We start from the raw sequence: 13,386 nt of genomic DNA, 5'->3' as shown, positions 1-13,386 counted from the left end.
ACTAAATAAATTTTGCTAAATAAAAGTTGAAAAAAGGTGGCGAATGTCACCATGTAAATTTACATTTTGCTAGTTGTAGTATATTTAGTTGTTAGCTGACAGCAACACATGCATGGAAGATGTTTTGAGATGTTTTGAGGATTTCTCTGAAGATGGAAATTGGAATTCATCACTGGTACTCATTTACATTATGTGTCAATTCTTAACAATTTCTGATTAATAATAGCTCCACAGCATGAGAAATGAAATTAAAAATAGCATGTACAAACTACAGCTTCACAACTCAGTCCGCTGATACAATACTGACAGCACAATTACAAACACACTTCAACATACACACAGCAGGCTTGCTGCATAATCACAACTGCGACAACAGGCGCAGATAAAATACAAACTGCCCCAAATCTTGCTTCAACATGTCGCGACTGGTGAAACCACATGAAGACAGGACTTTGCACTCGCTTTACGGCAGATGACGGCACTTTTGCTAGAACCTCGCGGCTGTTCAAACATGCTAGTCCGTGTCACAGTTCAGTCGACAGAATGGCATCTGTGTCGTCATTGCACTAATGACTTTGTGGCGTGTGCACCACTTTCATTGCCCTAGGTCATTTTAATATGGAATTATTTTTGCTAAACCACTCTTTTTTTTTTTGATTATATTTGGTTGCAAATGACCTTTTTAGCAGTATGTTCAAATTTTTATTTTTAGATGGTTTATTTACTCTGACCGAAGGCCACGACTACCAGAGCTTTGAGAATGTTGTGTAAACTGATTCAATTTTAAAACTGAATTGTTCAAAAATGTTTGTTATAGTTTTTATGAAGTTGTTTTTAGTAGGTATTTTCCTTTTGGTAAATTGGCTGGACATATTTTAAAGAGACTTAAAATAATTAGTCTATGCAAGAAGGAAGAGGGAGGCAGAAGTGAGTGCGACGCTAGGCGCTAGAGGGCGTGGACTGGACAGCGGTCGCTTGCCGCAGCTGGACCGTTTCGAGCGCCGGTCGGGAAACGGTGCTGGTATATTGAAACCTCTATTCCGTTAGAGTTACATGGATATGCAGGAATGCTGCCAGTAACAAGCTAACATTGGAAGTGATACAATGGTGTTAAATCTTACGGCAGTGACTATTACGTCGTACGTCTTCCAACTCTTACGTGAATCGGGCTTACGTTGGAGTACGTAAGCAGGACCGAGCTGTGCTGATGCTAAGGTAAGAGGCAGAGAGGATAGAAACAAGAAAGAATTTTGGAATCCCGAACTCAGCGATGTGAAATTAATGGACGAACCACGTATTTGACAGTGACTGATTATGTGTGTAATAGTTTGCTGTAAAAAAAGCTGCCGTTAGCGGAGTAATATGCGCATATAAAAAAGTTTATTGACTGATTATAAACGATTGAGAGTATGGCTACGAGAGACTGGTTTGCCTTGGCAACCAACAGTGAAGTTGCGAAGTAAATAGCGAGGCACCCCCATTAAATTTCAGTGAGCACACTGAACTACAGACTTTCCCCTTGAGCGTGGACTTTTGAGGAATATTGTAATTTTTATTGTAACTAGTTTTTCATGAGAATGTAGGTGTAGTTTGCACAAGACATCTTGCATAAATAAATTTGGGAGCTCCCATTTTGTTTAGTAAATGACTAGCATAACTATAAAATATTTATCGGCATATTAAATGGATTTATTGTGAGTTAATGTATTATATTTAATTGAGTCTGGAAGCGTAGCCAGGAATTGTAACTGAGGTCGCGTGAAGAAACAGCAAATAATATGGTAAACTAGCTGGTCAGAGTATTGTTTTTATTGTAGTTTGTTTATAATTTTTTTTTCATAATTTTTTTGTGATAAGAATATTTTTAGCAATACCCTGTTCACTGTCAATTTTTAAGACTCAAGAAAAAACTGTTGTAAATGAGTTTGAAATTTGTGAGAAAGAGATCAGTAATAAAATAAAATTGTTAAAAAGTTCCACAAACACTTTAGAAATGCTACTCCAAAATCCTACCTTCAAATTTAATTGTAAAGGTGTTACATATTTTTAAATGCCCAGTATTGTTTTATTTGATTTTGGCCTGCACCCTACAGAGAGGGTTTATAGTCATAAATGTTGCACATTTTAATTAAATTTTCTGTTGTGATTTTGGGCTTAAGATATGCTAAACCGGGCCGGGTGTAGGAGTTGTAAAGCTCAGAGTAACGGAGACAATTTTGGTGGGGGAAAAGTGAAGAAAGTTTTTGCTACCAAAAATACGTTACCAACCTTCAAAGTGATTTTGGAATTTTTTTTTAAAATAAAATAGTAAATACTGAACTAATTAACTAAAAATTGTTTTTATGTTTATAAACTAGTAGATACTTCTGGAATTTATAGAATATACACCACTATTCAGTTAGTGTTACTACTATCAAGTGTTAATTTAAACGAAACAGGTGACAGACAGTCATAAACACATAAATCATCCACATCACTGAGGTCAAAACTAACATGCATCCATTATCAACTATAACTATAACTATAACTATAACTATCAACTATAAGGATGTGTAAAACACCTGATTAATCAATTTTTAGAAATTTTTTGGGACAGTTTAATAAAATTATCTTACATTTTTCATAACACAATGCCTTTTCTTTTATAATAGAATAGGAAAATTAAAAAATTTGAAAATTGGACACAAAATCGATATTATATTCATAGAAATGTACCAAACTTTAAATTAGAAAACCACACCCTTTTCACACATCGTTTTCATGTGATTTAAGTGGACTATCTCCAAACTATTTATTTTCATATGCAACTCAAACTGAAGCAAGAAGTAAAAAAAAAGTTATTAAAATGCTGTTAAAAATAAAAGTTCAGCTGAGTTACTGTTTATTTAGTGACTTTCCATGACATCCGTGATCCCTAGACACTGTGAATTATTCACGTCAAGGCTCACACAAAACCAAATATCTGCATCTTTCCACACAATGGCATAGATACGTCAGAACAATAAAGCACTGGTATTTCCTTTTAATATAATGCAAATTTACACATATAGCATTTGTATTATGCTGAAAAATGTGACACACTTGTGTAAGCTTAGAGGGTAAATGACATATTGAAGTCAAATTCTGTGGCACAAACAAATACCTTGTATTATATAGAAAATTTACAAGAGCATTTCCAAAGAATAAGTTCAACAATAAATGAAATAACTTTGTTAGTCCGTCCCACCTATCCAAATCAAAAAGGTTTCACACAAATAAAATTTAATGGTTTTAAATTTGACATTAACATTCAAGCTTTCATAACTTACCACACAATAAATTTTCTTACATCTGATACCCTGGCCAATGCAGCAGAATTATTAAAAGGCAAAAATATGCATGCAAAACAAGATATAAGATTAAATTACATTAAAATTAAAAAAAAAAATACAATAGCTTATTTACTATCATAAACACTGAACCACAATCTAATAAAGTAATTCCTTTTGCTTTTGATATGCTAAATACACATTTAAGGGTATTTTCTCACAATTTCCAAACACTAATGAAATCCACACAGTGAGAACACACCAAAAAAAATTTGTCATGGCTAAAAGATATTAAAATGTGCATGGGAAGTTTCTTCAATTGCATTTTTGAACTTGAGCGTTCCCTCTCGCAAACAGTGTTGGAGTTGCTCTGTGCCGAACAAGCCTAGAGTTGGTATCGAGATGTGGATTCACATCTGCATCAGCGAGAAAGTGTTTAGTCACACTTGAGGCACATCACTTGGCCCGGGGAATCTGCGTGGCTGACGGGGGAAGAGAAGGGTAGTAAGAAATAATTACCGGGCTCAACGTTCACCTCTATCAAAATATTCCAAGCTCTTGAGCCAGGTCACAAGCGCGTAATTAATTAAGAATCTTAACCTGAGCTAACTTCTATTACCCATACTGCTAGGCAATATGATATCACAAAAATTAAGGCAAATAAACTAATACTAAATCCTATAACTGTTCATGTTTACAGCTAACAAATGTAATTACATCTACATCACTACACGCAATAAAAAGTAAACTGCAGCAAAAGTATTTCCAGAAAGTTATAAAATAATGTTGAGATCAACAATGCTTACTCTGATCTTTGGTGAAGAAATGAACAGTCCCAAATTATACAAAGAATAATGGCAGTTAAATTTAGTGTACTTAATTATGTATAAAGTAAAATATTTAACTGCAGCATCAATCCTTCAAATACACCATTATCTAATACAACAAACTAAAACACAAAACAATATTCAGACTAAAAAAAAATGTCTAAATACTTTATAATAAAAATTTATAAATTTGTTAAACATAACATAAATATTTTTTTACTATTGCTGAGCACTACCTATCTATCTATATGGACCAGTGTTACATAGGAACTTCAATTAAATCCTCCAATAGCTTATCTGACAAATGAATTTCCACTAGTTAAGTTTTACTAGTTGAAAATATCATAGTTCATATAGAGCAACACTATAGTTGTATCTCGTAAGTAACAAACCAGAAAATATAGAGCATTCTTGCAAAACCAAACAATCCCAAAAGCAACTTTTGAAAAACATGTGTTAAGTCGACATAATGTAATTGACACTGACTGGTACTGTGTTTGTGCAGATGAATGAGACTGGCGTGAAAGTAATATAGTCATGAATCACACTATCTGCGAGCCCTTGAGTTTCACACAGGCAAGATGCAAAGTTTCTACTTAACTACACAAATAATATCTTATTGCAGTGGTATTAAAAATGGTTTTAACTACAGCGAAATCATTTTTAAAAAAATATGAAGGTCGTTATTTTATCATCTTGAAAAATTCCTAGTTATTTCAGAGTTTTCAAAATAAACTAGTGAAGTTTACAAATTTACCCAGTTTTTTATTCCAAAATATCTTTTACTAGAATAATATCATACAATTTTGTAATTTTGGTTCATTTTTTAATACAAAAAGGTGTTCTTTTGACGTGTTGTAAAATTTTGCCACTCTGCTTCCTGGATACACCTACATACCTTCTTCATTTTACCCACAATTTTATCTAATTTCTTTAGGGTAGGCGAGGCAGAAGAGAACGATACTATCAGTACTAAACATCTCAGCAGACACCGCACGAGTTTCAATAAACAGATGTCACGAACATCAACCATGATTAGTTAAGCAGTTGAGAGGACCAACCAGCAGACAACTAGGGTGGCTACCGGCTACCACCACCATAGCTTTAACCAAACTTGAACCAACACAATAATTAGTATATGGATAAAAAAGACTGAAATAAAAAATATTATTCTTAAAAAAAAATTATCATATACACTACCATGACACACAATTTGCTTTACATATACACCTATCGCAATTTACTTTTTAATTTTACAAAAAAAAAAAAACTATTAGCAATATTTTCACACTTTAAGAGATACATAGATGAAGTAATAGTAAAACAAAATAACAAATACATAATGTATAATTTTTTCCCTCTTTAAATTGCAGGATATCACTTATATTTCAAAATTATTTCTGAAATGTATTAATTCCCTGATATTTATAGTTTTTGCTTAATGTAGCCACCTGCATCACATCCATGAATGCCGGGAAAAAGAAAACTGGGGCAGTATTTCTCGCTTGTTGCTCTACGTTCAAATAAAACAGTGTATTAGTATGCCTAAATTCAAGTGCACCTTCGAATATGACCTAAACTAAGGTACAAAAATGATGAACTTGCCAAGCCAAACTTTCAGTTAAACTACGGGCAGCATTGTGACCAGAGACAATAGGAACATATATGGGTTGCTGCTGCAACATTCACTATAAAAAAGTAGTTTCGTGCAGGTAAAAGGTGTTCCACGGAACCCTGGGGCACGGTCACAGGGGTTCCGCGAGTCAGGACCTAGCTATATCAATGTGTGTATGTATGTTCCCTACGGACTCCTACGGATTCCAAAACGGCTGGACCGATTTTGGTGAAATTTTAAAATAATCTTCAGATTAACCCAGTGGGTGATCCTGTGAAGTTTGGTAGCTATCGGATCAACAGATTTTTTTTGGGCAATTCTGTGTCATATTTTCAATACAAATTAATACAAATTAAATTTGTTCTATCTTTTTTAGATTTTTGAACATTCAAAATTAAAAGCTATATTAGGGTCACTAGTTTCATATAAAGCAGGCACGACTATTGTTAAATATATTTCTTTGAAGGCGTTGGGGTTCCGCCAAAAGAAAAGTCAATCATAGGGTTACCTGGAAAAAAAAAAAACTTTTTTTGGGAACCGCTGAGGAAGAGCATTATGTGAGTTAACAGAAAACCTGAGAATATTGTCACTGTGTAAATATTTTGTGCCTTAAAATTTTTGATTATCTCAGTTTGGACTGGACATCCCCTGGACTGGATCGGGGCTCTGCCCCTTCCCCCCATAGCAATGTCTCAACTACTGCAACGCTGCGTCTTGACTGGTGACGGTTCACTGCCAGGGTGGTTCAAGCAGTGTCAACTGCACACAGGTGCATCTACGGGGAGGTAACTAAACTCTTATTAATGCCTGGAAAAAGTAGAGTATTAAAAAATGAAAATTTTTTATCCGCACCGTTGATGCACGTAACATTTCACATCAGCTCATATAGGCTTTGTTCTCCGAGTGTTTATGTATACATGTTTCCTGTCCAGTCTCGAGGTTTTATTCAATGGTGTTCGTATATGAAATTATTTTTAATCAATCATTTAAAGAACATATTAAAAATTGTTAGCTTGAGCAGAACTAAATTTAATTTCACCCCATGAACACCAGGTATAAAAGTACTATTATTTAGCATAAAAATACAATTCAACAAGAGCAAAGAGCAATGACTCCGCGAGCTACGCAAGCTTCAAGTAATGTACTGAAGCGCCTGGCCTGGAGACTGACATTTGTGTCTGTGGCTGCTCTCAACCATTCTCTACTTAGCTTCTCTTGTAGAGTTTACTTATCTACCAATAACATGACCTAGAAATTCAGTTGAAGTAAAGATCACCAGAATGTAAGTTATGTGGTGAATTTTTTCCATTGCGAAACGACGAGTATATTTCACTGAACTTTGTTACACAATATGAAAACTAGTGATATCCAAATTTTTTTCATAGAACATTTAATCTTGCCTATTTTGTGATTCAGTGTTAGTATTTTTGAATTTTTACACAAAATATCATTTGCATAAAACATTAACATTTAATGTAGTTTCTAACTGGTACCAACTGGGCTAATTTAATAAAAATTTTATCGTCTATGTTTCATAGTATAATTTTTTATTTATTTAGAAATACTACGTTAAATATTTTGGTCATTCTGCAGAAAAGTGGCTTATGGAAAATAAGGGAAACAATCTAAGTCAAAAGTTGGTTATGTTAGCTATATTAGTGAACTATTACATTTTTATTTACCTATTAATGAAGAATTAAAAAAAAAAAATTATTAATGTAGGTGACATAACCTAACAAACTTTTCACTTTGGTTGTGGGTCCCTGTAAAATAAGAAAAATTTAAGATAACAAATCCCCATGTGCAAAGGTGTAGTTAAGATTACATAAAGTGTATTATCGCCAAAACAGTTTTCATACTTTGGAATGTATGATTATTGGTTAGTGAAAATTTAACCAAAAAATTATTCTTTTAAATGATTAATGTTATGACTCTATTATTGTGCACACTATTAAATTGATAGTCGAAATGCTTTATTTGGAAGCTTAAAAAATAAAAAATGCAAAATTTAATTTACAAAATTTTTAACAAGATATAACATGGCATGAGCAAAAAACATTATATTACCCGCGTTCGTGTATCTTAAGCGGGCTAGTACAAGATAAAATTGCTTCTAATAGACACACGAACAAAAAATATTTTTGACTGGTTTACTAGTTTCTATAAACAGGAATATAAAATTTAGCCTAGTGAGCAAATATACCATGAAATGGTAGGTCTCTAGCAATAATAACTAATGAGATGTAGAGTCTGACAAATTTAAAAAAAATCTGTCAGAGTTGGCACAGTAAAATTACAATGCAAAAACTAACTCTCTTGCTTTTACAATGTTTTAAATATAATAATCATTGAATGCGAGAGGTGAAAGTTACATTACTCACATTTATAGCTATAACAGTATGGACAATGGTCTAAAAAGATGAAATTGAAAAGGGTTTTCAATACTATTTGATTAACTGCAAAATCTGTACCTAAAACTTTGAAAGCACTTCCCAATCAGTTTTGGAATTTTTTTTTTTTTTGCTGGATATTACTAATTAGTATTCATATGAAAAATGCACAAAAATTAACTTCTTAAATTAAATTTAATGGTAAAACTTAAATTTATTTCAATGCCAGGCATCTCAAAGTCACTGTGGCAAATGCCAGGATTGTTATGGGAATTACTTTGTTGTGTAAATTTTGACATGTAACCCTCGTATGTACTCAATACTAAAAGGTAATCACAAAATTAGTAAAGATTTTTGATATAACATCTTTGTACACGAGAAAAAAAAAAGGTTAAAGTTTTTAAAAATTATTATTTAAAATATTGGGATTTAACAAGTAGATTTTTTCCCTTCCATTTTTTGTTGCACAAAATTTGGCCACACAATATTATATTGATGTGTGTGTGTGTGTGTGTCTGTGTGTGTACACACACACGCACTTATATATTTGCACCTTTATTCCTCAACGGTAACAAAATAAATTGCCTACCACTCCTACTGAACTAACCTTTTTCCAAATTATTCATGATCAGTTAACTCCAATGGGTCTCTTTCTCATGGAAATATTTTTTTTTGACAGCAATACCAAAAGATTTAGCAATGTTAGGATTGTAATTTTTATGTTAATATTGTGTTATTATATCATTGTCAAAACTGTTGTATGTTTTACAATGTTTACTTTACTTATGAATTATGATTATGCAGAGAAAAAAACAGCATGCTCTAAAGAAGTAGACTATTTTTATTACAGTTTAAAACTTCTCTTAACAGTGATGAATAATATCAATAAGGAAACTTGTAACTATAAACAATCACTTACAACAGAGTAAGAGTTAATTTCAAATAATCCAAAAATAAAAATAACAACATTATTGGTATTATAACATATCTGCTATCTCAAACAATGAAAGTAAAATGATTTTTAATGCAAGGTCCATTAATTTCTTAAAGATGTTATTGATTATATTTTATAATTAAGAGAAAAAATATTTTATTATATTTGAAAGTCTTTATTGTCAGTGTTTTAATGCATTCAATTATTTATTAAAATAATATAATTAAAATTCAATCTATTAAAACTGAGGTAGTCCACGTTAGACTGGTAAAGTGTCTGCTCTAATAATTCTTCCGCCCTGTTATATGTTTTGTTATAGTTATCATCAGTGTCTGGAAAAATTTGCAAATTCATTTCACGTTAGACGAGAATCCAAAAACATTAACCTTTTTTGTTGCTTTAGTGATTGGGCCACAGTTCATCTGGACGACACTGCGCCCTTGAAAAACCATAAACCAAAAAAGTATCGAATCACAGGCAAACTTAAGATACAAATATAAGATGCATCAATTTTGGTTTTTCATGATTTCTTCTTCAAGTTTGTTTGCTGTGTTACTACCTAATCTATGACATTCTGCTGGCCTGTCTCTAGTCTCATCAGGTCAAGTATATGAATTCAACTTTTGAACCGAGTCGAGATGAAGCTACTTGTTTGCATTGGCTCGAGTTTTAGTCTCGGCCCATTTCAATTATTGGTGTGGGGTTTCAAAAATTATTCAACTTACCTAGTAGCCGTAGCCGACACTAAAAAAAATATTTCACCAACATAACTTCACATTTTTCTTAACAGCAAATTTATCGCAGTGACGTGCATGTTCTTAGATAGAAAAATGAGTCAATTTTATGCATTTTTTATGTTACAGCACAAAACGTGCCAAATTTTGTTAAATCCTAAGTCTGCAAAAACACTTTATAACACAATACGTTTATAATAGAAACTTTTATTTAAATAGTGTTCTAAATACATTTTCACTGCTGCAAGATACGAAAGAATGCTAATGGTAGAGTCAAGATGACGAGCATTTGCACCCACACGCAGCAACATCCGTGGATCTGACGGGCATCAAACCGAGAACACTCAGAGAGAGGAGGACTTCATCATTGCACCATTGTGACTATCGAGTGGAAGACAAGTAACTTCCCATTTTCTATAACGCTCACACAAGTCACCAGCAAGTACTGCTAAAACAATATGCAGCCTTACTTTACTCATGAATGTTACCTTCTAAAATGCCTAAACTTATACCTACCTACTTATACCTATATCTGCTCAAATTGTACAAGGGAAAATTCATTATGTAAGTCACAAATTGTAATGACTTATCTTCAGGTAGTAGCAATAATGTTAGTGGATGGCAGTCTCATCCAACTTAATAATATTCATTTTATATTAACTAGGTAGCATTCGCAAGAATATGTCATTTGAGTTTCAAAATGGCAAAGGTGTTCGATGTGGCCAAGACAGAAACCCTAAGAATTTTATGCAGATGGCATTGGGGCACTGTAAAACAATATGATAAGTGATTAAATATTGGTGGTGATTATGTTGAAAAATAAAAATAGCTTTGAAGTGATTATCACGGCATTATCTTTTGTGACATAATAACAAAGTTCCCTCATAAATAACTTCTTATATTTTAAGAAAAATTTTAAAATGTGAATTGCACAATATAATTATCAAATTAAAATGGCATATCTGAAGGACTGATGCATCGCATAACACAACCTTAATTATTTTTTTCCATTAACTCCTTAATCCACAAATAATATGCATTAATATAATTATACACTACATAATAAAAAAAATGACTTTCTATTAAGAGATCAAGTTATGAGAGCTATGAAACTCTTTTAACAGAAAAATACAAAATATTCTTCCATGTCACATTTCAAAGGAGTTGAATCCATGTACTACAGTATGTATACCTTGTCACTCTTTAATCAGTAAATCTGAAAATAGTTCCATTTTGAGATGTGACCTTGTTTATTAAAAATACTTGCAGCTTTCCAAGCAAATAAATTAACAGTTCCATTTTAATTGCAATAAATGCTAAACACAAGAAAATCAGGAAAAGAAAATTGACATTACTGAAAATTTACAATAGTGTAAGAAAGTTAAGAGTCCTATCACACTAATTTTGACAGCACACACTAATGAAGAAACACAGAACATACAAAATATACTACAAACTATAATGATAAATAATCTATAACAGAATGGAAAACTACTTGTATTCACTCAAATATTTCATAAATATCATTTTGACATCACTTCAATTAATAAATTTTTATGCTAAGGCTGCAATATGTTATACAAAGTATAAACCAATATTTTATTACTAAATAACTGCATTAAAATATTTCTTAGGATAACTGCACTTGCAATTATTCTCAAATTACCATAAAATTGCTAAACCGAGAAAATATTGATAGAGTATACTAAAGTTTAGTGCCACAGTATCATTCAAGCTGCTTGCTGTCTTGGCTTAAAAGAAAGTTACAATTCTTAATGTTTTTTTCTTGGTCAATCTCTTCAGCAAACACACAACTTAATTTTAAAGCACAAAAATCTTACCACTGAAAACATAAATTACAATAAAAAGTTTAGAAAAACATTAAAGAAAAATTACAAAACTGATTCTAGACTGGGAAAAGGTTTTGCTACCAGCACACAGTTTCTACAAATGAGACCATATTTAAATCTCCTTAACCGAAGATATTCTGAACTTAAATAATTTAGCTCTAGCATACAGTCATTTCCTAAGAAACATTTTCAACTGGTAACTTGCATGACTACCGATAAAATTCTAGAACTAGGCAGCGTATGACGAATATCAAAACGTCTCTCGTCATAGGTGCTTTGGCTTAATACTGACCAACTCACAGACTTGGGCAAAGTAAATAATGTTGTAGTTTATAAAATGGCAGGCAAGTCTTGAGCACTTCGTAAATGTTCAATTATTAATTATTTATTCTAAGAATTAGAATTCATGGCAGTGTTGTGATCTACAAATCTTAACAATTCTCTTTGTAGTTCCTGCAACAGAAAAAAAAATTAAATATTACAAAATTGTATGCTGCATGTAAAATTTTAAGTTTTCATGAAAAATAACAAGAAACACAAGAACAAGTTGACAAAATAAATGATACATTACTAAAAAAACACGTGTAATTATGTACGCACATTAAAATTTGTTATTCTATGGCATTATTCTTATTCTACGGCATTACAAAATAACACTAGGTATATACTGTAGTATATTGAGCTGCAAGCTGATTCGACATTGAAGATTTAATCGTAAACATGTCATCACAATATTCTTTCATTCACCATTGCATCAAATAAATGTAACAATTAATTTCTTGAGTATTTACAGTGTGATGAGTGCTGCACTATCTCTTGCTTTAGATGCTAATGTGCCAATCATGTGCATTATAGGCACCCTCTTTTTAAATTTTAAAATAATTGATTTTTTTTTACTTAAATTCTGTGCTCTCTGCCATTTTATTCAGCCCAGTGTACACAATTCTTTTTCAGCATGTTTTTTTTCTCTCCCTCCCCCCACCCACACCTACCGGTTCACAGCTTCGCCAATGCTACGTTGCGACATGGAGTGCTGCTTGAAACGCCCCGGTCCCATAACCCCCGCTTGCTGTCATGTACTAAGTCTCGTTACACGAAGCCATTTCGTGACCAGACTTGCGGGGGCAAGCAGACATTCAGCCCCTGGTGACTTCCCCGAAGTCTCGCAATCAGCAAGCTTGGACAACCAGCCTGGTCAAATTCTCAGTGCTGCAGACATGCCGCGGTGTTTCGTCGCCTCGGTTCTCACGAACCTTGCAGAATTTCCCCCGCACTCGCCAAGTCCCCTCGTCCAGAACCCAGGCCGGGTCAGTCACCGGTCATAACCTCCCCCCTCCTCTCTGGTCCATGGAGGTCATAAACCACAGCCGCTCTCACACTCTCGTCCGCACACCCTGCCGGCGACGAGAGGAATTAAGATGTGCCGGACTGCTAAAAGACGTATCCGCAATCCATCTCGCGGAAGCGAGAGACACTAACCCCTCCCTACCATCCTGGCTGTCCACCTGAGGGCAGCAATGTCGTGCCCATAAGAACAATGTTCAAGTTGAATCCACCCTCGACTTGACCGCTCGCCGGGCGAGTTGCGTTCCCCACTTCTCCGTCCAGAGCGCGCTGGCCAAAGATGCCAACTTCGAGTGTCTATGGCAATGAGCGCCGATGAATATCAAAGGCTCCCCCCCCCCCCCCCCTCTTTCAAGGGAGACTTGGCCTTTTAATTTAATGCCC

General features: G+C 33.6%; 1 protein-coding gene across 4 annotated transcripts in view; it reads right to left on the bottom strand.

Annotated features, from left to right (window-relative positions):
* Positions 1 to 699: 699 nt before the first annotated feature.
* LOC134533244 (ATPase family AAA domain-containing protein 2-like) overlaps positions 700 to 13,386 on the bottom strand; it is a 161,634-nt gene continuing 148,947 nt past the window's right edge. For all 4 annotated transcript variants that reach the window (XM_063370653.1, XM_063370656.1, XM_063370654.1 and 1 more), the window contains one exon: positions 700 to 12,111. In XM_063370653.1, coding sequence (XP_063226723.1) covers positions 12,049 to 12,111 — 63 coding nt within the window. In that variant the 3' untranslated portion in view covers positions 700 to 12,048. The remainder of the gene's footprint in view (positions 12,112 to 13,386) is intronic.

Source organism: Bacillus rossius, chromosome 6 (assembly GCF_032445375.1).
Source record: "Bacillus rossius redtenbacheri isolate Brsri chromosome 6, Brsri_v3, whole genome shotgun sequence".
NCBI classification, from domain to species: domain Eukaryota; kingdom Metazoa; phylum Arthropoda; class Insecta; order Phasmatodea; family Bacillidae; genus Bacillus; species Bacillus rossius.
Note: the sequence above shows the minus strand (reverse complement) of the source record. Positions and strands in the feature narration are given on the sequence as shown.